Genomic DNA, 25972 nt, shown 5'->3' on the forward strand with positions numbered 1-25972 from the left:
CTGATAGGCATGTTGATGATATTGAAAGATATTGTAGATCTGTTAGCGCTGTCACCAAACAGTCATGTGGTTGGTGTTTTTACATGGGCTTACTTTGAGTTTTCTGTAGTACATATCCATGTCTACTGTCAACACCGGGTTACTGTTTCCGGTTCTGGAACAGCTGGGTTGTCTATTTCAATCAATATGTCCTCTTCAAGGTCATGGACCGGTATTGCTGAACCGTCAGCGTCGTTCAATTCTAAGGACACTACTTTGGAGTCCAGCTGATTTGACGTGTCATATGTGAAGGGGTTCTTTGATGTTGAAGTCATCTGAAATGAGATTTAGAAATAAAAACAATAAAAATAGGGAACTTGTTTAAATCTAGAGCGTCACGGAAAATATCTCGATAGGTGCTCAATCTGTACGCAATATCAAGGATGTCTTTGAAATTCTGCTGTCATATTGCTAAAGTTCAAAGTTCGAAATGGCTCCATACTAATAGTTACTCGCTCAAGTAAATCACCTCAGTGTCTTCTAACGAAGGAATTCAGTATAGAATACGTACTCTTCCGAATATGCAGTTTGTAGTCTTCACAGTTTTGAGATATAGCCATAATAATGCTTCAAATAGATATCTTGCATCTGCTGATCTGCCATATATTTATGTTAACATTTAATCTCATTGAAATATTTCGATTGGTTGTGCTGTTCCTGAATTTTAAACAATATACAGTAATTTGAAAGGAACATCTTGATCGTCTCACCACAATGCTAACACTGTCTTCATCTTCATCATCGCTAGATGACGTGTCTCTTCGTCGACGTTTGCTCAGCATGGTGGATGACGATGGTAACTTAAACGATCCTCCACCGCCGCTTAATTTCTTGCCCCCTAGATTTGATGGTCTGTCCCGTTGCAGAGACATAGTCAGTGACGTTGTTTTTACTTCGATTGGTTTACTACCAGCAGGCTTGCCTTTCAGAAGGGCATCAGCAGCGGACTTCACTGCTCCAACAACACTTTCTGCGACCAACTTATTCTGACGTATTATACAAACCAAGAAGTTCGTCAAATTAGGCTCATCTCGAAGACCTTATTTGGAAATTAGCTATTCCTTTACCGATAATTGCGTAATTTGTGTTCTTGGAATCCGCATTTATTATGAATACATGAAACGAATATACTAATTTTCAATCATTTTCGATACCTACGAAATTTCATTTTGTTGCCAGAACCAATATTTGAATTTTCCATCACGTTTAACACTGATTTCGCATCCAAGTTCTTCTCTCTCTCTCTCTCTCTCTCTCTCTCTCTCTCTCTCTCTCTCTCTCTCTCTCTCTCTCTCTCTCTCTCTCTCTCTCTCTCTCTCTCTCTCTCAGAAACACACTGAAAAAAAAAATTATATTTTCGAGTAAACGACGCCACTGATAGGCTTTTTCCTTTGTGAAAATCAAGCGAAGAAGGCATCATTTAAGGTGGTTACCTTTTCGCGTTCAACTTCGAGTTCTTCGGGAGATGGTTCCGTTTCAAGGTAGTCGAAATCAGATGACATTGGGTTGACTTTGAGAGCTTCCATTGTCTCGGCTGAGGTAGACGATGACGTCAGTACATTGCCTGCCCCAGATGTGATGTCTGTCGAAAAGGGAAAATGTATGTACATATATATTAACGTGTCATTGGGGTTTTCTTGTCACAATATCAATTTCACTGAAGTAATCAAATAAGAATTAATGGCCATCCGACATGACAACATAAATATAGACGTGACAGTAGGCATGAAATCACAAATACATCTTTATGCCTTACATGTAACGAAATTGTTGTAAATCTCACCTAAGTGATAACGCCTTAACATGTATCGATCGTCAGTAGAAGTATCATATGCATTATTCTTTGAAAACAGGATGCAAAGGTTTAAGAGGCAAGTCTGTTATCAGCTATCTGAACACACTAAATGACCGAGACTTTCAAAGGAGAACAAATAAAAATCAGACAAACAGATAATGTCAACAAGCTGTAGCAATGGTCAGGGATTTACCTGTAGCTGTGCCAACCTTCTCCTGTTCTCGCATTCCATCAAAAGAAGAAAACGTACTGGACACAGACTTTAGGGCTGTGGCCGCTTTTGCCTGTCCAAAGTTCAACACAAATTCGAAATGTTTATTGTATACTATTGGCCAGACAAGGCATGTATCTATTTGGACGGAGCAGTTGATGTAAATGACAGGCATAAAATGTAATTGTATAAAGGAAGATACATATGAATACGGTACAGTATTGACTTCGATTCAGATTCAGTGCTGCTGTACAAAATAACAGACTTCGTTTCGAATACTTAATCAAATTCGTACACGACTTAGGGTAAAACGATGCCTTCAAGTAGAATAAGTCCCATTAGTACTTCTGACTTCTGGTCAAAACTTTGCCAACATTAAAATCAACAGATTGAAAGTTAATGGAAAGTAGATAAAAATACGATAAGTATTGTCGAATTTTGAAGGACAAACAACTGCAGGTAATGAATGATATTGAAGTCTTCCAATTAAAGAGCAGGTGTATAATAATTGCATAATTAATGTAAGTAATGTATATACAATGTACTAATAGCATGTGCGACAACGCACTGCACCATAGAAAATAACGTTTTCGTCAGAACAAGTATGACAGTTTTGTGAAGGAAAATCTGCAGTGCAGAAGGAAAAGAGGAAACATCTACGAGTAAATTACAGCATATGGCGTATGCTGTGTTGGATGTTCATTGGGAAGGCACTACAGTACCTGTGTGCCGCCTTTGATTTCACTGGGCTCGGCCGTCACCGAGTCGAGGGCCTTTGCTGCCTGCCCGACGCTATCAGTGGTTGAAACTCCGGTTGACATCTTCTCCAAACCGTCTATCATTGCAGAGCGTACCTGCATAGGATGATGAAAGCTGGGTTAAAATCAATACAACGCAATAAGAGCACATGGGTGAATTTGATTGAACGTCACAAATAACATCACCTCTTGTCAAACTCAGTGTTTTTATTAAAGGTAGAATGCACTATTTCGACACAAAAATCTTCAAAATATTTTGCCGGTCTGTCCCTTTTGTTGACTCATTCGTTTTAACAGCCTGTTTTTTTTAAAAAATCGAAAAATTTCATTTCCAACATACATTTTTTCTTCTTTAATATAGCGATAGCGGTCCTTTTTATTTCCAAATATCGATACAGTTTAGTTCAGTTCTTCTCTTATTTTTTCTTCTTTATTATGAAAGGAAATAGTTTTAATCAAGCAAAAGTGTTAAACTTTTAATGTCGAGACGCGTACCAAGTAACTGAAATACCCCTGGATTTTGTTTAAAATCTTTATAAGGAGAATTACCTTTGATCTTGCCTCTTTTGCTTCTTTATCATCTTCTTCCTAAAGACGAAAGACAGTTTAATGACGTCAGTAAAATGAATCGGGCTTCTTCTTGCATGTCTACATTTTTGTATCTCTGTTTTCGACAACAACGTCATAGGGCTCTTATGTGTCAGAATAGTCACGACACACGGAAATAAAAAGGAAGACGAATTCATGTTTATATCTCTGATGCAAAAGAAGTTATCGCTTAAAAGACAAAAGGTTCAATGAAACACGTAGTGGAATGTTGAATTGTCGAAAGTAACGCTGTTAGAAGAGATAACCAAAACGAAAATATTCATAGGTTTGGTAAATGACAACTTGCAAATTTGTGCTTCATTGAAAATGGAGGGCCTTAGAAGAAGGTTTTCTACTCACTTCAGTTGATCCAGAGTTAAGAACTGATGCTACAGCACAGATGAGGGTCGTTGCCTCTCCGACGTCGCCGCTGCTGACAAGACTATCTAGAATATTGTCTTTGCCCGTTGTTAGGTTAGCAGCACGGGCGGCCAAGTTTGGCGACGGCATGACCTGACAATGAAACGATGACATTTCTTTTCAGGAGAAATTGGCCTTAAAGATTTCATGTGGAAATTGAATTAGAAGAAGTTCTAGAAGTACGTTTGACTACTCTGGGTGATTTTCTGAATCGGTGAGCGTGAATCCACTTCCGTCTACATATGTCTGTCCGCTCACCTGGCTGCATGTATCTGTCTATCTATCTGTCTGTCTGTCTCATGCACACATATATCTGTCTACAGCAAACTGCTTGGCTTTCTTCACAGTGTGTCAATAAAAACGCTCAAAATGAAACGGAGGGAAATTCTTCAAAGCAATATTTCGTTCTACTTACTTGGACAAAGAAATTCTGCTCTATGTATTCACCATACTTATCACTGACTCTGGCAATGACAGTAAGGTTACCAAGTCCAAATAAATTGCCACCGGTTTGCGTTCTATTCCCATTTTGTATGAGAGTTCGAGTTGGCGAGCCTTGTGACATGGTGAAGAAACTATATGTCAGTTCTGTTGAAGCATAGACATCGTCATCTGGCCTATCAGCTAAGTCCCCCTCGTCGTACCAACTGCTGCAGCTGATCACAAATTTTGTATCAAGTGCGTAACCTGTAAGTGTTAACAGCACAATTGCCATCATTATGAGACCGCTAAAACGGACCAACTTGATGCTGTCAGAAAATTTAACATGTTAACTTGTTGACTTCATTCCAACGTAGTAGTTAAAACGTAGTCACTGCATGGGTATGCATTAAGTGTCGGGACAATGGTGTATCATTCGTACTAGGACCAAGCATAGGGTTTGACGTTTGTTGCAAAGGAGTCAAAAGTAAACATCATTTTCACATACCTGTCTTTGGAGACAATATACAATTTCCTCCATAGGGTGGCAGGTTTGTGGTGAAAGCAAATTCACCAGTCGACCAAACTAAATCACCCTCATCATCAGAGTAAACTACAACCACTTTGAGATAATATTGAAGTCCATAGTTCAATTTAAAGGCATTGATCGAAATACTCTGAGATTTCAGCCCTGCAATACAAAAACAATTTTTTTACATTATATATTTTGCCACTCGTTATTCCATATGAAGTAATCATCTATTTAATCAGAAATTTCATCATTTCATCCTGGGATAGCATTTCTCTCAAAAGTATTACTTTTTAAAGTTACTAAAACAAGATTTCAACCGTTAAAAATATCACTGGTAAAAAATCACAGGGTAAGTTTTTGTTGAGTAAGGTAGTGCGCTAATGTCAAGAGGAAATACGTTTTGAGACCATTTGCATTTCACTTCAGTATTAAAACTCTACTTTTTGTCGATGTGTCTACATATAATAGCTAAGAATTCTGTGCGAGGATCGTGAGATGAGATTCGTTTCACGGCATCACCAGTGTGTACCACAAACATTTATTCTGTAAAGCCGCCATGTAGTTTAGTTTTTCATCGTGAAATGAGATAATACTTTATATAAGTGGATTTGCTGCATAGATTTTACAACATCCGAACGAATGAGAGGAAATTTACCTGTGCTGGTAGCATCATCACTCGTGTCGACGTCAATCATTTTTGACTTTGTGGATTGTAGTTGTGGAGTGACCATGTGTAGTTTTTCGAGACGCCGCTTGGACAATCTGAGCAGTAAGCTTTGACTAGAATAATGTCAGAAGGGTTCACTTTGACGTGATCTTCTCCTCGTCCACAGTTTACAGTGCATCTGAAATGACAACGTTGATCATTACGGTATCACACTGGTATCATTGAAGGTTTTAAAAACGAAACAGTAATGTTTGCTCGGTCGAAATTTAGATCAGGATGTACGCAGCAAAATATGGACTGAGATGTTTGGACGATGTCTGACAAAATTGTGATACTGATGAAAAACCCAACCATTGCATACGTAACCTTGGTGATGATGAAGACAGTGGCGACAAGATGGCGTCAGTGATGATGATGATAATGACGATGACCACAACCAATACGATATTACGATGTTTACTGATTCTATGCCGCTGCTATTCATGCATTCTATCGGTTGTAAGTTGATCATGGAATGCCAGTCCATTCTCAAGAAGATGTCAAATTATTATTAAGAGGCGGTATATTTTGTTTGTGATGTAAAAACAACAAATATGTAGTTGACTTAAAGTTCATCGTGACTGATCTTCCTCGCAGCATTACAGCTGCAGCATTACAGCTAAATTGACATAGCACCAACTTTGTAGCCGGTAAATTGGTGACAATTATGTACTTATGAGAACAATAGGAGATTGAACCACAGGATAAAATTGTCACTGGTTTAAATTTGCCAAGTTCAATACCAATGTGAACCTTCGTGGGCATTATAGAAAGCTTGTGGCATTTATCGATAAAAGCACGCGTCGTCTACATTAGGAGAGAGAAATGATCATGAGCACTGAATGTAGTTTAGCTTTGAAATTATCATTACATTATTGTTGAAACTGGCTATAATTTTGTAGACAAACACAATATTAAAATGAGCCATCGGGTTGTTGAGGCAATACCCCGTTTATCTTGGCTAACAAGAAATGATAAATAGATAGCTGGTGATGATGATGATGATGATGATGATGATGATGATGATGATGATGATGACGATGATGATGATGATTACGATGATGATGATGATACTGTTTTAATTTTTTTCGGAATAGAACGTGCTCATTATGAGAATTGTAATTGCATCGTATGCAATAATGTTGTATGTGTATCATAATTGTACATCGTATTATAGCCGGTACATGAAAAACTATATATGGTAAAATTACGTGATCTGTTATGTTCTGTTCCGTTTTGTTGTTAAATGCTATATTTACAAGTATCAGACTACTTACGTCACATTGACTGTCTCCGGCATCTTAATGGTCACTGAGTTAGTAACAGTTGGCGTGGTACTTTGGAAGCCTGTGGTGGTAGAAATTGCTGTACTAGTCAGTAACATTGTAGTGGACAAAAACTCAGTAGTGGATTGTTCAAGCGTGGTGATTAGGGGTTCTTCGGTGGTCATTCGATTGTCCGTGGTGGTGGGCTCGGAAGACGTGACAAGATTAAAAGTGGATTGCTCAGCGGTGGTAGATTGCTCTATTGTGGTTGCTGGTTCTGTGGTGGTTTTGTCAATATAGGTGGTTTGTTCGACTGTGGAGGGTTCAGCAGTGGTGGGTGGGTCCGTGGTAGGTTCTGTACTGGTAATCTGCACAGTGGTAGCTGGCTCCGATGTAGTATCAACGTCTGTGGTTGTTTCAGCACCTGTTGTTGCAGAAGGTGTAGGCGTATTAGAAGTTGTGCTCGGCTCTTCCGAGGTAAGTGAGTGAATTGTTGTGGCTTCTGCCTGAGTGGTATGGGATAGAGACCTAGAAGTGCTTTGTGTATCTGTGGTTGTCAAATCCCCGGATGTTATCACATGAGTCGTTGATAACTCGAGAGTTGTTGATGCAACTGGTGAAGAGGTTGCAGGGTGCGTGGTCGGGAATTCAGAGGTGGTGGGTTCTTCAGAAGGTAGGCTTTCCGTGACCATTCCTGTCAAGACAGATGACGATGATGCGTCAGTTGCTGATGATGATTTCTCAAAATTGAAGGGTGATGTGGGTGTGTTGGTAGATGATAGGATCGCTGGGGCTGAAGTAATGAAGTGCATTGAAGTTTCATGTGTAGACTCGACTGGAGAACTATAGACGACAACAAGCGTCCTCTGCTTTGGAGCTGTCCGAAAAACTTAACACATCTACGTCTATTAAATCACCTGTCACATCTTCAGTTGTTGGAAGTAATTGGCCACTATTACCTGTAGACATCTTTGATGTGCCCCTTACATTGTCGTTGAGCCTTCCCCGAGTGCGGTCTTAGTGTTCCAAGGGGTTGATGAGGTTTCGCCAGGAGTTGTAGAGGTGATACCTGAGGTTGTAGAGGTGTTTTCCGGGATTGTTGAGGTGCCCATAGGAAATGAAGAGGTGTCCATAGGAGTTGATGGTGAATTGCTAGGGGTCGGTGTGGTCCCTAATAGGGTGGATGTGATCTCCATAAGGGTGGGTGTGGTCTCCATAAGGGTGGGTGTGGTCTCCAGTAGGGTTGATCTTTCTGTTAAACGTCCATACCGAAACAATCGTTTCCATAATAGCAACTTAGTACAACTTTAAAGTTGTGGCGATCGGTGTAAAATTCAGTTTTTGCTTACGGAGAATTGTGCCAAGCTGTCAGTCACCTTTTGATCCAGCTTTTGTAGCTAAGATTAGTTCATGTTGCCACTCAGGCCTACTGCTGTAGTTGATTTTAGAGTCATTCTTTTAATGCAAGCAACATGCCAGGTGCTGTTTTGTGGATTAGAAAAGTTACTGGCGGAGCACTATTTTGTTACTGTTTACTTTGAATAGTGCATCGATCGTTCTGAATATAGACTAGCCCACGTGTCGCTTGGCATTTGTCTATGCTCTTGCTCGGCCACAGCTGCTCTCTTGTGGCTTTCGCCAACGATCAACGCAAAGTGTATTCTTTCAGTTTACACTGTTATGATATTAAAAACCCACAGAATTTGTACAAGTCTACGATGAATACACACACACAAATGTTTTGTTTTTAATTCGAGTGTGATGGGGCTTCACTGTGATCAAGCTTTACATGTTAATGTGCATCTGTATTAGTAATGTTGTATTTATTGTATGCGTCATCAAAGGTTTCCATCATTGCATCCAGCAATGTTATTGTTTCTGATCATGCCACTCCATGCCGACAATTGTAGAATCTCACCTGTTGTAACATCACTTTCAGTAGTTGATAATATAGGTGTTGTGTTTATTGTGGTAGTGTCCTCCGTGGTTGTGAACGAAGTCGTTGTTCTCTCGGCTGTTGTTGGCGAGTTTGTTGTAATTTTTTCTGTCAACAGAGACATCAGGGTATTTTCTTTGAGCGATTGTTGTTCTTTGCGAAGTGTAGTACTCACCCCATGCTGAGTGCTGTCATGCAAATCAGTGATATCTGTGCTTGAGTGCTCCTTCAACACTGGTGCTGATGTAGACGTGATAACATCATCACTTGCAACTTGCAGTGCTTGAAAATAGGAAGTGATATCTGTGCTAACACTCGGTGCAAAGAAAGAAGAAGAAGAGGAGGAGGAAAGTCGTTTTGGTGAATGTTGTTGTGTTTTCGATATTACCCAACTACTTGTGCTGTCTGGAAGTACATCCTTCTGTTCCTCTGTTATCATACTTGTAGCCTTGATATGTTTCTGATTCATCAATAAATCCTTAATTGATACACTGGAGACAGCTGCTGAGTGGCTCTTGGATTCGTCTTTGATGTACTCAGGGTTTTTACTCGTAGGCTGGACAGTCGTCGTCGATAACAATCTATGTACTCCAGATCTGCTTCGTGTCTCATTTGCATTCACGTGTGCTTCCACAGTAATGGCAGTAACATTCCGTGAAGCAATTTTTCCCGATTATTATCTACGGATGATAAAGATGCTACGCCATGTTCAATGTCGATCTGGCTTTCTGTGATTGGCTGGCTTTCTCGAGATGTATTTCTTTGTTGAAAAAGTGTTGACAACGGATTTTGCGTGATAGAGGTTTCAGAACTTAGAGCTCTCGTCATGTTGACTAAATGTGTGTCCGTTCTCATTACCTTTTTCTCGATATTGAAGTTATCATTGAAATGTCTTATATCTGTTGCTATTACCCTTTCTTGATACAACGAAGTTCCCTCGAAGGCCTGAGAAATATTGCTATCGACATTTGTATTATTAATCTGGAGAGAAATGTTTGAATTGTGATGTCTTGGTCGCTGGCTCATCGATGAAATTTTCTCCAAATTGTTCTTAGTATGATTGTCCGAAGGCCATTTCACTGGTTGTTTGGTCAAGATGGTTGCAGATGTTGTTGGCTGTGTTAGTGATGGTCTTTGGGATAAAATACTCAGTGCACTTCTATCTACCAAGCTCGTAGCAGGAGCCGTTTGTGTTGGTTTTCTTGTCGTGTGCACAAATGTTGGAATGACGGTGGCATGTTTCCTATCAACTCCATACGATTCTCCCCATATGGTTTGGTTTGCTGCTGGTGATGTATTGTAATTTTGTGCTGTTTGTTCGACCATGGCGTCATTTATTATGTTTTGCTTTTGAATAGCATCCATGGGAGTTTGTTTGTTTGTGCTTTCACTTTCAGTAGAAAGATTATCAGTGGTCACCTTGCTGCTTATATCTTCCATACTTGCGAACGTCGACAAGTGTGGCCTATTGGCTGTTGTGTTTTCTCTCGTTAAATATGTTGAGTGCTGTCTGGTTTTACTAGAAGGAGACAGCTCTGTTAAAGGTTGATCTAGGGTAGTTATCTTGGCTGTGGTATAAGCTACTGTAGTGGATGGGAGCGTTGTGGAGTCATCATAACTTTGTTGTGTGAGACGTTTGTTGGAGGAGTCACTTGTCATTTGTTCTCCCAGTGAAGACATTTCCGACTTTGTTGTCATCGTATTAGACTTTATGATGGCATAAGTCGCCTGTTTTTGCCGATTGACGGGCAGCGATGTTCACTGAGGCGTCAAATGTACTGACATCTTCTGAAGCGCGTGCTTCATTTGTTCCTATCGAAGACAGTTCAGAGATGGACTTTGCTGCAACTTTGTCTTCCGTCACTCTATTGGCTGTTGATGGGTGCATGTATGTAGTTATTGTAGCTTTGTCTTCGCGAAATCCTGTTTTAGACGATAATATTGATGCCATATCTGTTGTTGACCACTTGATGTGGCGCGCTGATGTAGCATCGTGTGACGCCGCCATTGTTGATGAAACTTGTGAAGTCTTTATTGTTAAATCTTTCGAGCCATCTTTTGTAGACGTTACTTCCGAAGATGTTTCTGAAGGAAACCCTACCTTGTCTTGCTTTGCATCAATTGCGTCTAATCCTGTTATCTCTGAAACTGTAGAGGCCGATGCTGTGTCTTCCAGTGTAGTTTCTACATCTATGGCGATCTTTCTAGTCTTTTGACTCACGAACTGTCCAGTGGAGAATTTCTCTGAGAGAAGACTTACACCAGGCTTCCCTGCCAATCCTTCTGAAGTTGTGAAATCTGTAGAACTGAGTCCCGTTCTAGATCGCAGTGTTGTTACAGTCTCAGCCTCTAACGATGTCGTGGGCGGACTTACCATAGACTGATCTATATTTTTCGCTTTTGAAATTTGCTTGTCGTTCGTTGATGTTAGTCCATCAGTTGAATGGATTACATAAACTTCTGTTTGTGTATCGTCCATGAAGGCAGATTGTTTTGTCGTGGAAACTGCTTCTCCACCAGACGAATCAAATTCCACTATTCTGTTCGTAATAGAAGGCTTCTCAGGCGTCCTCTGAGTTATCATAATTTCTTGTCCAACATCAGATCCATGTCTTTCATTTGCAAAACTTGACAGCGTGGTGTGTGATGATGTTGGTGATCCAGAGTTTTGTGAGTTGGTATTCTGTTGATGTTGATCATTGGAAGTTTGTTGGAAAGTCATAGACGGTACCTGAGTGTTATGTGTTGGGGATTGAAGAGACAATCGCTGCAAACTTTCTGCAGCCATCATGTTTTTTACCATGACATTGAGGTTTGCATTCGGGGTGAAGCTAAATCGGGAGGAGGAAGGCTCGGAGGTGACTTTGGAAGTTGACTGGTGCAAAGTGTCACTCGGTTTGGCAGTAGCGTAGGATGACGTCACAGGTAATATTGTTGTAGCAGGAATAGCTGTGGTTGGTATTGACCGTGTGGTGGTATGCACGGTCGTTGGCGATGCCGTAACTGAAATAGGAAAACGGAATGACTATGATGAATAAGAGACTGACCGTTACAGCATCTTGTCTCATGCCGTTTGTGTTTCAGTCACGGCAGCGCCATGATTATCACGAATCCCAAGATTTTTTTTTCGCTTTTCAAAAGAAAACTTTCAACTTAAGAAAAGAATCCAAACTGGAAAATTATATGCAACTTATCTATTTGAATACAGCCATTTAATTGGGTTACTGATGAAACTGTTAGTTTTGTTAATGAGACATTTTTGATACAAAATAAAATCAAGCGTGAAAAATTCTTGAGATATTATGACGTTCACTCCAACATTTCTAAGGTATTAAACCAACCGTTATAACCCGGAAGGAGAGACAGAAACAACATACAAATTGGGCCAAGTTCAATAGTTTACATTCACCAAAACGCCACTGGTTTATCACATTTCCGTCAACGTTTGAGTGTCTTTACACTAAAGTGATTTTGTCAAATATCTTGACAGAATATCAGGATCTGTTCATTTCAAGTTGTTTGCAGTAAACGTGATGTCTTCCCGGAGAGTTTGAAAATGGGTTGGGAATCAAGTAACGTTCCTTCCGGGTTTATTAAGTGGTGAGCGGCTACTCTACCTCTGTCCAATTCGCATATATAGCTATACTCTGTTCTACAAGTTGCGTCTCTCCATCGACCATTTGAAGTCGGCTTACTGGGTTACCAAATACCACAACGCAGTACTCATTGTCTTCAGGTGACAACGGATGATAATGAAGTAAAGGCATGCAACATAGTGCCATGAAGAAAGAATAATATTACATGTAATTAGTGCATTCATGACGTAGAAATGTTACTATATAGGTACGTGCCCTTCAAGCAGTCCAGACATTTAGTTAGACTTTAGGTTACACAAATTCGTTGTTTTTTTTCTTATCGGTTATGAATTAAATTTTTCTACTTTCTTACTGTATCAACTGTACCATTGTCGTCCAAATGTCTGATTGCTATCGTGGCAGGTACGTGTATTTTATCGTTAATATGAGATGTTCGTGCATTCATAAAATTGTTATTACTTCCTCGACTTTTGTTGACTTATTGACTTTGCAAGTCAGACAATTAAACGATGGTATTTGTGAAGTCGAGAAAATAACCAACAATCACATGTCATTTATAGTGAGTTAGTATTACAATATATTTACACATTCATTTGCGGTAATCTACTCTACCTATTGGTCTAGTGTATTGGCAGATATACCCTTGGCGGTAGCGACATAGTACATCTCTCCAAATGCCCCTCGCTGTTGGCTTTTTCGAACCTCCGAACACATCAACGCAGAATTCAAAATCTACAGAAGTTACATTGTACAAAGTTACATTTACATGGATATTGCTTCTCACAAAATAGAACCTCAATTATCATACACTAACACCAGAGCATGAAATAAAATCATCGGTAAAAACGACTGTCCTGTGAATAAATTGTGGAATTCTTGTATTGAAGACGTTATGCCTCGCCTTCGAATTCTGCAGAGTTACAATTCGGTGGTGTTGACAGGACAGCAGTGTGTGAATAACGCCTATGAATCAAACATGGTACGGTTCAAACTTTGGCATTGAAGTGTCTGACATGTCACTGATTACTGCTAACTCTTGATCGCCAGGCAGTCGCAGTGACAAAACTGTACATGGTATGTGTTTGGCTGTATATTTAGTATGATAGGTTCTGGTGAATGAGTAATTATTCCTTCTCTCATTTTCAATGAAATGTTTTCGTCATTTAACGTAAACAATGCTTAATTTGGCATCTTCTGTCACCGACAGATAGAAACGCATAATGAAGAGATTTTGGAACAGACCTAACAGAGTGACAGAGAGAAAACGATATATATGTAGGAGATGACAGAAAGAGCCAAGTGCGCAAACTCAGACTTTGACATGAAGTTCGACACAAATTATACAATGGAAGACAAAAATTACAAAACTGAATTGTCCTCGTGTTTCTTTTGCAAGATAAAGGCTTCGCTTTCCGATGATCGGAAATAAAACTAATTTAGAGTTTGTAAAAGGAGGAAATAACATTGACGTAGAATATCAGTGCGCTGTTGGTTGCTTTGTTACAAGATATCATCATGTCATTTCCCATGCAGTAAATTATTCACACAACTTCCGTAAAACCACAGCGATTATACCAACTCTGTGAATTAACGGGCCACGAACACCTGTCTTTGTCAGTCATCAGGACGCCAGCTTTCCTTCTAAGGATAAAATCAGTTTTCGTAATGACTTTACGTGCCATGTTTTCACTCTCACGCATGTGATGTTCTTGTTGATAGAAGTATAGCGTTATGTATAAATAATCAAACAATATTTTCTATCCAGTAGTATAGGTAAAACAATGTAGGATTGTATTAAAAGTTCAAAGCTTAAAAATGCGCAATATAAACAGAAAGAAGATAATTCAATCCGACAAATAAAAGCGGATCAGGCAAACTGAAAATGATGATGTGTCCCAAATCGTGTTTCTTTGTGAGGTCATATGGCAATCCATTGGTCATCAATTACCGAGCTGTTGACATATAACAAGTTTCGACATAAACTTTAGACAAGTGTCGGACAGGGGATGACCTTTGACCCTACTCACCATGGAGATTATCTGGCTGGCCCGCTTCCCAGTTGAATTCCTGAACTTCGACGTCGTTAACCCAGTAATACACCAGCGAATTGAAATTGTCGGCTGCGGCATACACACCGATCCATAAGTAGGTGTTGTCCATTAATTGACTGTTGATGAAACTGTATGACAAGTCCTGATAAAGTATATGTCGTCACTGTAAAGTCGTACTCTTTCATTTTAATCAAGTATCTACTATAACACATCAATTGCAATGTTTCGACCGAGAGACTCGATTTTTTTCGGAAACCCGGCCGATGCTACCCTGTGTAGTTGTCGATAAAGAAAACTGAACACGCTTGCCCTCACACGAATAAGGTATATCAAAACACAGGAACCCACTCATTGACTCACAGTCACTATGATATCACAGATACTATGGCACATTATATATATATATATATATATATATATATATATATATATATATATATATATATATATATATATATATATATATATATATATATATATATATAACTGGTGCACCATTATATTCGAAATATCACTCAAAAATGATTTCGTCACAAGTTTCTGTGATTTGACTCATTTTTATAATTCATACGCAGAGTATTATCATTCTTTCCGGCCAAATCTTTATACGTACAGTTTATACGTACAGTTTATACGTACAGTTTATATGTACAGTTTTATCTGGATATGTCGATGAGCTGTCTGTTATAAAGCTAACTTACTCTTGCTCGTCATCATTGTCATACACAACCAGATCTGCTCCTGGTGTCGATTGACAACTGGCGCGTGCGTCCTGCCACGACAGCAAATCGTCGAAGTTGAAAAGATAACATTTGTCGTTGTTTTCGATCCAACCGTCACGACAAGGTACCAGAGTAGAGAGAGGCGCCGACGTCGCTGTTGCAGGGACTACAAAGGCCACTAGAATGGATAAGAAATAAGAATTTCATCGGATGCAGAAACAGTAATATATTTGTTGTACTAAATGTGTCAAAATAGTAAAGTCTACTATCCAGAGTAAAAATGAAAACGAACAACGTGCACACCCGTTGAATTATTAAAATACACGATATATACGTTTTAAATTCGTCGAGTCTAAGTTTTTATTGTTCATAGTACTTGTGACATGGTCGTATAAAAGTAGCGAGAGAGCGCGTAGGAACAGACATCTTTATAAAAAAAGTTTCGAAATCAAATTATATACACTTTAATTAATCTTCACGTAAAAGCGAGCAAGTGTTGGTCGATTCAGTGTAGGCTATATATTTCTCGAATTTCTGTTTGTAATCGAATCCAACGTAGAGAGAAACAATAACCAGAGTTGATTGTACTTAAAGTGCAAAGTCCTCTGTTTGTGCTCCCTCACTGATCTTGGACACTATTTATCACTTTGACATCGATAACCTTGACGTACAATAAATGTTTATTCACTTGCCACGACAGAACATCAACAGAACGGACAGCCTTTAACTTTTTGAGTTGATTATTTCTGAACACTTTACGACAAGTTGAAGTGCTTTCAAGGCTGTTTACACCGTCCGGTCCATGCAGCTTGGCTATATATGTTGATGTCGTATAGCCTCCCTAACCAATGGTGCTGTGTAGAAACACCGCTCTGCTAGGGTAAGATGATATTGTCAAGGAAAATGTACTGCTATCGAACCCTTTCTGTCTTACCCAGTGCTGTCTGTCTATTAAACCCAGTGGTGTCTGTCTGTCTGTCTGTCTGTCTGTCTATCTGTCTGTCTATCTGTCTATCTGTCTGTCTGTCTGTCTGTCTGTCGAACCCACTGCTGTCGTAAGGCAAGGCATGTGCTGTGACGTCTTAATAATCGTCTTTCTATCAGTCTCCGTGACAAACCCAAAAAAATAAATACAACTTGGGAAAGAGAGAATTTAATGCAACGGAATTTTGAATGTGGTTCCCATGTAATGGAAATAACTGATTTTGTATTCATTTTTTAACTGTAAGATCGGCATGATAAACAAAATTGTTTTTTATGACGGTTAACATTAAAAGTTATCATGAAAAAAATACTCTATAATTTGTAATATGAATATGTCACTGCTATGACCGTGATATTCTGTTTTAATCAATAACGAGCTGCTCTGTTGCCTGTCCTCAATTCAAAATGTCTTCAATCTAGTATTGAGAGCAAACTATAAAAACTCCCACTGCAATGTCCCAAATACCGATCTCCGATTTACCCTTCATCATATTGCGTCCTGCTTTAAGTCCCGCTGTCACCATTTCTCAACAAATCGTCAATGATTAATCGTCGGCTGACCAGACGTTAAACATAAACCATGTTATTGGCGTATACATAAAACCCACGCAATTTGAAACACTACACGGTACCGTATCATAGCGCTTTTCTATTGAGTTTGTGATCGACAACCCATACAACGAAGACAGCAGTCTAAACATTAAATGGCATCTATAGCAATATTCTAAAAAAGGCAAAACAGATATGCTCTCAATTTGATCATTCTCATCTCGATTTTAGCGTAATCAGTCCGAAGGCATTCCTTCATTCGATGTTGGCCGTTACATACGGGACTTTGCCTTTTGAATTGGTTGAAATTGACAACATACAAGGTTCTTGACTTTGCAAGTCATAAGTCTTCTTTAATTCTAAAGGTCATTAGCTTTCTTTGATTTAATAAGCCATAAACTTTCTTTAACTTGAAGGAAGAAATTCCAAGACGTAAATGTTATTGTTTACGGAGGGCGTTTTCACATACTCTAGGATTCAACATGTGAATACATAATGTTTTAGAATAGCTAGGAAATATTTTGTCTAAGACAGACATGGTGATCATGTTTAATGATAGAATTTGTCAATATCCTTCTCACAGATACTCGGAAAGTTACATTCGGATATCATCTTTGTCGGATATAGCGAGTAGGCACTAACCCGATATATCTTGTTGAAAGCGAGAATGGATAATCTGTCACCATGGAAACATGTGTGCAAACACTAAGCAAATATTATATTATATTCTGTGAAAGTTTGGCAATTCTCCTCTTGGACGACGAAGTCATAGCACTGTACCTCAGATCTGCGAACACGTTGCTGTCTGAGTTGACGAATATCTTTTGTTAAGCGTTTGATTTTGAGAAATTTCAATACTACATTCGTCTCGTGCAAAAAAGTCTAAAATTTTAAAGATGCAACAGAAAAAGTTCTGCGGAGGTATGGACAACATTTCATCGAATTTTGAAGATACTGTATGAGCTTTGAATCTGAGCGTAAGAATTTGACGTCACTGCTACAATACCCCGTGAGTTCAAATCATACAAATGTTTTTATAGAGATGATATGAGAATCACACAATATGTCCCAAACGATTTCATAGCATTTAACTCTCACATCCATGTAAGAAAACACTTAGTGTTTGTCTCCTCGTGTTTTGGTTTGTTTTTTCAACAGCTATGAACGTCATATTTTCTTCTCTTCATTCTAGTCTCTACTCCGGTTAGTAATTGTTCATTCATTTGGAAATAGTAAATGGAAATAATGACAATTCATTTAATAAATAAAATGAAATAACTTATTTCAAATATGCAAAGACTGCGGGTTTTTTAGAATATGCAGCGAGAAAAAAAAGTTGTGTCACTTAGTTACTTTCACCGATACTTTTTGGATTCTTTAGAGATTCAATCTGTTTTGTAGTCATAGATGACTGCAAGTGTCCGCAAAAACCGAACTGAACCTGATTTGGACAGCCTGTCTAGAAATGATGATTTATTAGAAACGAACGTTTTTTTGTTCTTGATCAGTCAACGGAAGCATTTCACATTTGCTCTTTCCAAGTCTGACGAATGTACCAATACTTTCTACCGTTACAATGTGACAAATGGGAGCCAGCAGTCATGCCAACAGATGCCACTCACGACATTGCACAGATAGTGATATTGGAAACCCTTGTCGGACTTGCAATAGGTCAGCGTAAATCATTCAACCATGTCGTAAATAATCAAACCATTTACTTCTCATTCCGAATCAGTGTCAACTGCCAAATTTCAGTAACGCACACCCTAGTGGATTTGTAATTTACCACCGTGTACTGTCTAATAGCGTTTGCTGCATTCGTATTTAACCATCAGAAAACCCAGACATAATAAAATGGTTAGTAAGCGATCATCTTCTTTATATTCAATCAACAGATGGGTAACGATTCTCAAACAACAAAATCGAGGAGAAGATTAAAGAGAAGCATACTTACACAAACTAAAACAAGTTTTTAGAATCTTACAAGTGCAATTTTATCTCAGTGGGATGAAATTTATTATATTGTAGTGATCGACAAGAAAACTTCTAACGGCAATATTTTCTACTGTGAAGTCGTGATTTTTAAAATCAGTCCCGGGTTTTTTTCAAACATGTCCTGTACGTTGATTTTGTCGGCTGTTTATCGAGGTTAAGTGTACTTTTTCCGGTTCAAGGTACTCCTTCACACTTGTGCAAGATATTACAAATTGTAATCTATAAAATATAGTGTCAAACTTAAGATACGTGAAATGATAGATTATGCCTTTATGATCGAAGCAAATTACGCACACGAGTCGTTGCAAGTATAACAATCGTTTCTGTGAGTCGTGTAACTCTCACAGTATGTATCCATGACAACTTCAACTTCAAGTAAAAGCTTAATTGGGGGGGGGGGGGGGGAGGGGTACTCTTGTATTAGAATTCATTTTCGAGGATGCATGTTCTATGTATGATATTTCATTTTGTATTTCTGCAAAATTTCAATATTTGTTTTTATTTGATTTCAATATTTTTTTATTTGATGGGAGATGCTACTCTTTCAATCGAAAAATGAAATGTTCTACACACAAATGCATGCAGATATCAGAGTTGTGTCTTAACCCTGTACACCAGTGTCAATGACTCGGACACAGGACATCGTCTTATTTGAAGTAAGCAAACTATTAAAGTCAAAGTGGTCAAAGTTTATATGAACAGTTTCACAACACCATGGAAAAAAGTAATGAAAGGTCACACGCCTGATATTTCTAGAGTTGTAGACACACGACTTACGTTCGAATAGAATAAAGTTGTAAAATAAATATCTCGTTTCAACGGAGATATTAAGTAACTTTGATTCCGGATGTCTTGACTGCCCTGCTCCTAATCACACCAGTTGTATCAATTTACTAGTTTTCTTAAGTTTTTTTTTTTATTTTGAACCTCCATATCAAATACATAGATGTGTAAATATTACAGTGACATGGATACGCAAGTATCCAAGTGACAATTAAAACAAAGGAAAATGGACATGTTGTAAGAGGTTTAAATTTACATTAAACTCTTTATCTTCTCAAAACATTCTAATACATCAGCCTTTGCACCCAGCTGCTTCTCTATGTTGTACCTAAAAGTAAACTAATTTTAATTACAACTTCAATCGGTGTATTTTCATAGGTCACCCAGTACTTGTGGACGCTCCATTTACCAAGACAATTAGAAGTTGAAAGACACGACGTTTTTCTTTAGGTTTGACGATCTCACAAGCTTCTAAAATATAATGTTTTATGATGTTATTTCAATATATAAATCCAAATGAGATGACGTATTTAAGCTTATTCCAACATCTCACAGCGATATGACAATAAAACACGATTGGAACTAATTTTGGATAATAGGATTTTCATATTTTGCAAATTTCTCAAAAGCATTCGGTGCCATATACTAATGTTGCAGTATCGCAAATTACTCATAAAAACAAGTGTGTTACATAAAAAGAAAAGCAGATGAGATAACATTTGTAGATTAAATCGACATTACTTCACCATCTAATTATCCCAAATCAGTTCCAATCGTGTTATAAATAAATCTATGTTCCAAAGAGTCAATCTGATGACAAAGTGGACAAAACACTGAATCTTTTAGCTTCCAAAAGTATAAATACTTGTTACATGGTATTAATCGTTGTAAAAGTTTCCACTGAAACTCTCTGAACTTAGTTTCTTTTGTCAGATAGTACACTCTCAACCAAATTTTGTTACAGTCACTCTCTGACTTTACGGGAAAAATATTTAAACTAGAAAACTATTTTAAGAGTTTATCACCTGCATGTAATGAATGCCTTTGTATGAGATGAGCATACAACACCTTGCAAGTTAATTTGTAAACTGAAGTCCTAGAATCGCTATATATGACGTCATGGTCATTACCTGCAGAGTGAGCTGCATAGAAACACCTGAATTTAGAAGACCAGCTGAGCTAAGAAGTGTACGGTTACCTACATGAGAAGAATTGTGTTTCACGCATACCAGGCATTTAGTACATTTACATAGAAGTCTGGGAGTACAGATATAGAAAAGCAGGAATCTTTTGCCAAATTGTATGCTGATGTAATAAATTCGTGGAATTATCTAAACGAAAATATGACCAGGGTAAAACCGCCAATGTCTCATTTTTACACATTATTAATCTTTTAACCGTAAGAGCCATCATCGCTTCCACTCGGCATTTCACATTAATATGTTTAACTCCTTCCAGCTTATAGTCACTTCGAGTCGAGAATTTTGTTCGAAATTCTTCTTTGCGTTTTACAAAACTGTCAACAAGACGTTGTACTTTACAAAGATATCATTGGGAATACCTATTACTGATGACAGATACATAATTTTTGAAACAGCGAGAGACTTGGTGATGAGAATACGGCTGCAATAAATCGTAAGTTGCCGCCTTCTCCACACTTCCAACATTTTTCCTAATGATTTCAACTTATTATCTCAGTTACCCTTCTTACACAGAGCATCATCATATCCAAAATTTTCACAGGATTGTCAGTCCAGCTAATATCGCCCACTCTTTCGTTACATTTTCTTAAAGGTTGGGGATCGATCCCAGGGATCGAGTTTGTTTTAGTCTGTAAGAGGATTATGAAGGTGTCATAGCCTTCTGTTTTCCATTGAGATTTAATCTAGCAAGTAAATTTCCAGGCAAGACAATCTGACGCCTGAACCATGTCTTTAAATTATCCAGTTTAAAAGCCTGTGGTTTCTTTTATTTAACTTTAAACCACTACAACTCTGAAACTTTTCCATTACTTTGAGAACAGAATCAACTGACATGTTTTCAACATTGTGACGCATGCGTTTTCCAGTGCTATCTTGCACACGTTGAACAAATTGTAACTATGACGTAGTTCAATCGTTTCAAAGTTGTTTTCTCGATTTCCCGCGTTTTGCAATGCAGTAACTCTGGTTTCGCATCTGTTCGTTCACTTTCAGCAGGCTTCTGAAATTAAAAGGTGTGACTGATGTATATTAACTTTTTTAGTTTCTTTATCGTGAATTCACAAATTCCAGGTTTAAGATTTAACTGTTTTCCCTTTTCATTAATTTCCGAGGTATTGCAACACATCTTTTATTTCCAGCAATATTTACATTTGGTCGTCAAATTATAGATCTCAAGGTTCTCAGCCGGACAACCAAATTGACAAATATTAGACGCGGTATTGCCAACGTATGTGATCATCTAAAGACCTCATCAAACACAGCTTTCCGCGGAGGGCTAAATGTTCGATTTAATCAATGTCTGGATGAAAGTTCTAAGAATGTACTGAGTGAACAACAAAGGAACGATGGTAGAGCATTGGATTTTCTCTAAGTATGGTGGGAATGGAGATCTGGAAAGTGCATTGTCTTTGAGGAACACAAAGCATGTGCACACGATATTTACAAAGTTTACTCAGTCGAGTGTAGAACTTGAAACTCGAAATTCGGAATTAAAAATGAAATTTGTTGGGTATAACGTTTCTCGACCAATATTAGTCGAAATTTGGTATTACCGAGTAGACAATCATTAGAAACGGGAGCGACCATACGTCGAATCTGGCCAATGTAAAGTCAGAAATGTACGCTATTGTTATGTTATGGAAATAACATCTCTGTTACCATGGAGATAGCTGTACGCGTTTGTTGTCACGTGAGAGGGGCAATATTTGAAATGTGACATGATACAGGAAATCACTGAATTATTGAAACCTACAACAGGTGTACCGTCTTGTGTTTGACTGATTCACGGAAGGTCTCGATAAATACAAAGGACCGAGATTGAATGTGCAGGAAATATTTGTGCATTATGGCTTTACAAATTATAAACAAATAGACGCCAGAAAGTTGAACACCAAAATGCAAAGCGCGTTAATTATACGTAGCGCTATTCTGAAGAACTTTCGTCCTGATTTCAGGTCTATTTTTAAAAACCAAGCATTTGACATACGTAAATGGAAAGGAGACAATCCGTAGTGGTATAAAACACACCTCTGGCAGAATGATATCAACGTAACTGAGTAATAGCCATGTGATGGGACTTACACAATACGTAACAGCCATCACTTCAGACATAGGTATGAAACGTGACTCGACAAAGATTGAAGTAAACAGTGCCAAATTTTCCCTGAAATGCTGTTACATCAAAATTGACTATTGCTGCTAACGTCTCTATTTCTGTCCTGTCACATTATCTCTACGATGTTGAATGAAATGGCCGTAATAAAAGTTGGAAGGGTAGATGAATTTAAACCAAAATGAGATTTCAACCTCTTTTGGATCGTGTACCCATGCAGTCAGGGTTTGTGCAAGCTAAGAAGACACAATCAAAGACACTGAAATTTTGAAAGTCAAGTACCTGCCAATCCAGAATGGTTTTAAATTATCTTCAACCTTAAAACAGCTTCGTCGATACCTGCACCAGCACTGGTAATTTTATAGATTTTGTCACACAAAGGTTTCCATGTTCTCTCTTTGTATTACAATGCCAGTCATTAAAACCAAAACATAATTCTTACACCGAAATAATAGCACTGATTAATCGATAGGAAAGTTTGAAATGCATCCATGGCAACGGTTCTTCTGTTAACATTTCAAATCCAATATGGACGCATAAAATGTGAATGTGTAGCAAAGTATATCGACCTGAGACTACGTTCAACATGTTGTGAGCTTGTTTTAAACTTTGGAGTTGATGTCTTCGAATGTTAAGAACTTTCCCTGCCCGCAGATTGCTGAATATGTTTTCCTTAAGCTCCAAGTACTTGCCATGATAATGCTTTCAAGGGCGATGTAATTATCAAAGAACTGATAACTTTATCTGAATTTTACCTCCTTATCGTACAATTTAATTTTGCTTACTGTTGATCCATCCCCCTTTGATTTAAGAATGAATTATGAAAAGTGTAATTGCACACTATTCCGCTACAATGATGCTGTGTCTTTACTGGCTAATAATGTTTGTGGAAAGGAGTCATTTCTGTTGTCTATCTACCCCTAGACTTGCCTAACTTGCTTTGTACCTACATAACATCATCATGGTGTAAACTAAATGGTACATACATACTGTTCTGTTTCGTTCCAAGCTCTAGGCGCCGTACATAACTAACTACCAGCTTTACAGGCCATTTTCCTCTTTGTATATTACTCTAAAGTTTGTCAGTGTGACAATCAATCTTCAATCAATCAATAAATTCGGTAAATCATTATAGTCATTTCACACACGCACCGCCACGATCGCCACATAAAAACCCAAAAACTGTGATATAATGTCAGGTCACAAATTCAACGAACAGTGATAAGCGGTACAATTATTGAATAAAACAAGATAGATAGTTGACTATAGCAGTATATATTTACATTCTCCTGATATGCAGTATGTTAACCATAGGAAAACTTTGGCCGGTGATTTGGCACGTTTTGTTCCGTAATCTGGGAAAGTTCAAATCTGAATAAGACGTGATAAAAATACAAACCAGACATTCACAAGCTTTTGTCTTCTCAAAACCTGTAGAGAGTTTAACACGATCTCGGTGCCTCTCGTGACCACTACAAGAAGATGATTCGTGCGGGATGTCGTCGTAGGTAAGCAACTTTTTCAAAACAGAGATGTTTGGATACAAATATGAAATTTATAAAAAATAATCATATTTCCGCTGCAAACTAAAACCAAACTAAATTTTCATGGATGCAATTGCTAAACTCAGTAGTAAAACGAGTAGATAATGTGTGTCAGAGATCGCCGTGGCAAATAAAATTGTTGTCGGGATTGGCTTGTCACTAGCGTGTTTCGTGACAGACGAATGTTTGAAATCCAATTCAAGTTAAAATCGAAACAAACAACAGTGAAAGGGAATACTTACAAGCAGTTATTGACATGAAGGAGAGCATTTCCATGGCAGCAATAGTCACATTCTGTGTTGGTCAGATAGAGTAAGATATCGGTGATCACTTGGAAAGATATCTGTAGCAATCAGTCAGATTTCAGACGATACTGAGAAGTTGGCTTAGTGATACTAAATTATACTGCTTGTTATAGGTTTGACCCCCTAGGAACTATGAAATTATCAGTAAGACCCTTTAGCTTTATTGTTATCTGTATCCTTAGAATTGACAAACGCAAGGCATCATAGGTACACGACAGCTTCTATAATCTTTAATATTTCAAAGTTTCCTGAAATGTAACCACTGAGCTTTTCTTTATTGAAGCGGACTTGGATCCATGGAAATAACGTTTGGACGACTTCCTGGACGGAGAGCAGGGGATATTGCAAGTTTAACTTTGGACACACGAATGTAAAACTATGGTGTTTATACAGTGGGATGTAATGTTATCTGGGAGATCAGTTTTGTGTGGCCTTTAAATCAAGACGAGACTTAACCATAATCCCGCTAACAGGTTGTAAAGTTTATTGGAGAAAAAAACTACGTGTCATCAAGAAAAACGACCTGCAGTACCAGGCGCAGTGACAATTGTTTGCACTGATACCACGTTAAAGGTTGAATATATGTTTGAGTTATGTCTGCGTGAGTGTCTGTCTGGAGAAAGAGAGAGCGAGAGAGAGAGAGAGAGAGAGAGAGAGGGGGGGAGGGAGAGAGAGAGTGAGTGAGTGAGTGAGTCGGGGTGAGGTAGTCATCATGTTGACGCAGTCAAATTTCAAGTTCGCTCTGCTTACCTTTAATAGAAAAGAAAAACGCTGAAAGATTATATATGTTTGAACTAACAGATAATCAAACGACTCGAGTACCACTACAAAATCATCGTTGAACTGTACACAGCAGTAGACACAACACTGTCTTTCTGCGTCATTGTGTGATAGCGAGTTAGCACTACGTGGTTTGCAAATCTACAAATAAGTGGGAATGATATAAAGACGTTTCGGGGGATTTTCAGCTTGACAATTTCATATTTTTCTCTTATTTTGTACTCACTGAAAATCTATGGAGAAGCCACGTACGTCAGCACGGTCCCTTCAAAAGTTACGTAACTTCGGTGAGAATACTATAGAATTCTCCAGAATAAATATACTCTTCAACGATCTCTCTTTGTCACTCACTTATAGCAGTGAAAGACAAGATTCAAACAATATGTAGTCATTGCCCAGTAGTACCACATCAACATTGAGTTTAAGTGATATTTTGAAAAAAGTTGAATTGGAAATACTACAAACTTATCATCTGTAACTACTGGAATTTCACAAAAACTTTCATTCTCACTATCTTAGATCTATGTAAATACCGTAACTGTGCCATTTTAATGGGAACATCTTAGACTGGTTGTTATAACTGGAGGGAGACCTTTCCTTACAGTTCATGACACTACCATTGAGAAAGCTTACAGTATTGAATGGTGACATATACGTCACAACCGATATAATAAAATA

At 38.2% G+C, this 25972-nt stretch overlaps 3 protein-coding genes across 4 annotated transcripts; all 3 read right to left on the reverse strand.

The window, feature by feature from the left end:
• Positions 1–110: 110 nt before the first annotated feature.
• On the reverse strand, positions 111–24589 carry LOC139126240 (sperm receptor for egg jelly-like). Of its 2 annotated transcripts, XM_070692286.1 has the most exons (16): positions 24452–24589; positions 15019–15217; positions 14294–14445; positions 12288–12400; positions 8653–8778; positions 6747–7986; positions 5419–5608; positions 4740–4922; positions 4227–4498; positions 3752–3904; positions 3353–3391; positions 2768–2899; positions 2028–2118; positions 1473–1621; positions 750–1025; positions 111–314 (listed from the first exon to the last, which is right to left on the reverse strand). In XM_070692286.1, the coding sequence occupies exons 7-16, from the start codon at positions 5492–5494 to the stop codon at positions 129–131; spliced, it is 1557 nt and encodes a 518-aa protein (XP_070548387.1). In that variant the 5' UTR covers positions 5495–5608; positions 6747–7986; positions 8653–8778; positions 12288–12400; positions 14294–14445; positions 15019–15217; positions 24452–24589; the 3' UTR covers positions 111–128. The 2 variants fall into 2 exon arrangements, with proteins under 2 accessions (XP_070548387.1, XP_070548388.1); XM_070692287.1 differs by lacking the exon at positions 8653–8778 and having other exon boundaries at positions 6747–6816.
• Positions 6743–10368, reverse strand: LOC139126188 (uncharacterized). Its single transcript, XM_070692235.1, has 3 exons — positions 9838–10368; positions 8653–9130; positions 6743–7527 (listed from the first exon to the last, which is right to left on the reverse strand). The coding sequence occupies exons 1-3, from the start codon at positions 10366–10368 to the stop codon at positions 6743–6745; spliced, it is 1794 nt and encodes a 597-aa protein (XP_070548336.1).
• On the reverse strand, positions 10373–14426 carry LOC139126189 (uncharacterized). Its single transcript, XM_070692236.1, has 2 exons — positions 14294–14426; positions 10373–11673 (listed from the first exon to the last, which is right to left on the reverse strand). Exons 1-2 carry the CDS (start codon positions 14424–14426, stop codon positions 10373–10375), a joined length of 1434 nt encoding a protein of 477 aa, XP_070548337.1.
• Positions 24590–25972: the final 1383 nt, after the last annotated feature.

The sequence above is a fragment of the Ptychodera flava genome (assembly GCF_041260155.1).
Source record: "Ptychodera flava strain L36383 chromosome 3 unlocalized genomic scaffold, AS_Pfla_20210202 Scaffold_27__1_contigs__length_13241970_pilon, whole genome shotgun sequence".
Taxonomy (NCBI): domain Eukaryota; kingdom Metazoa; phylum Hemichordata; class Enteropneusta; family Ptychoderidae; genus Ptychodera; species Ptychodera flava.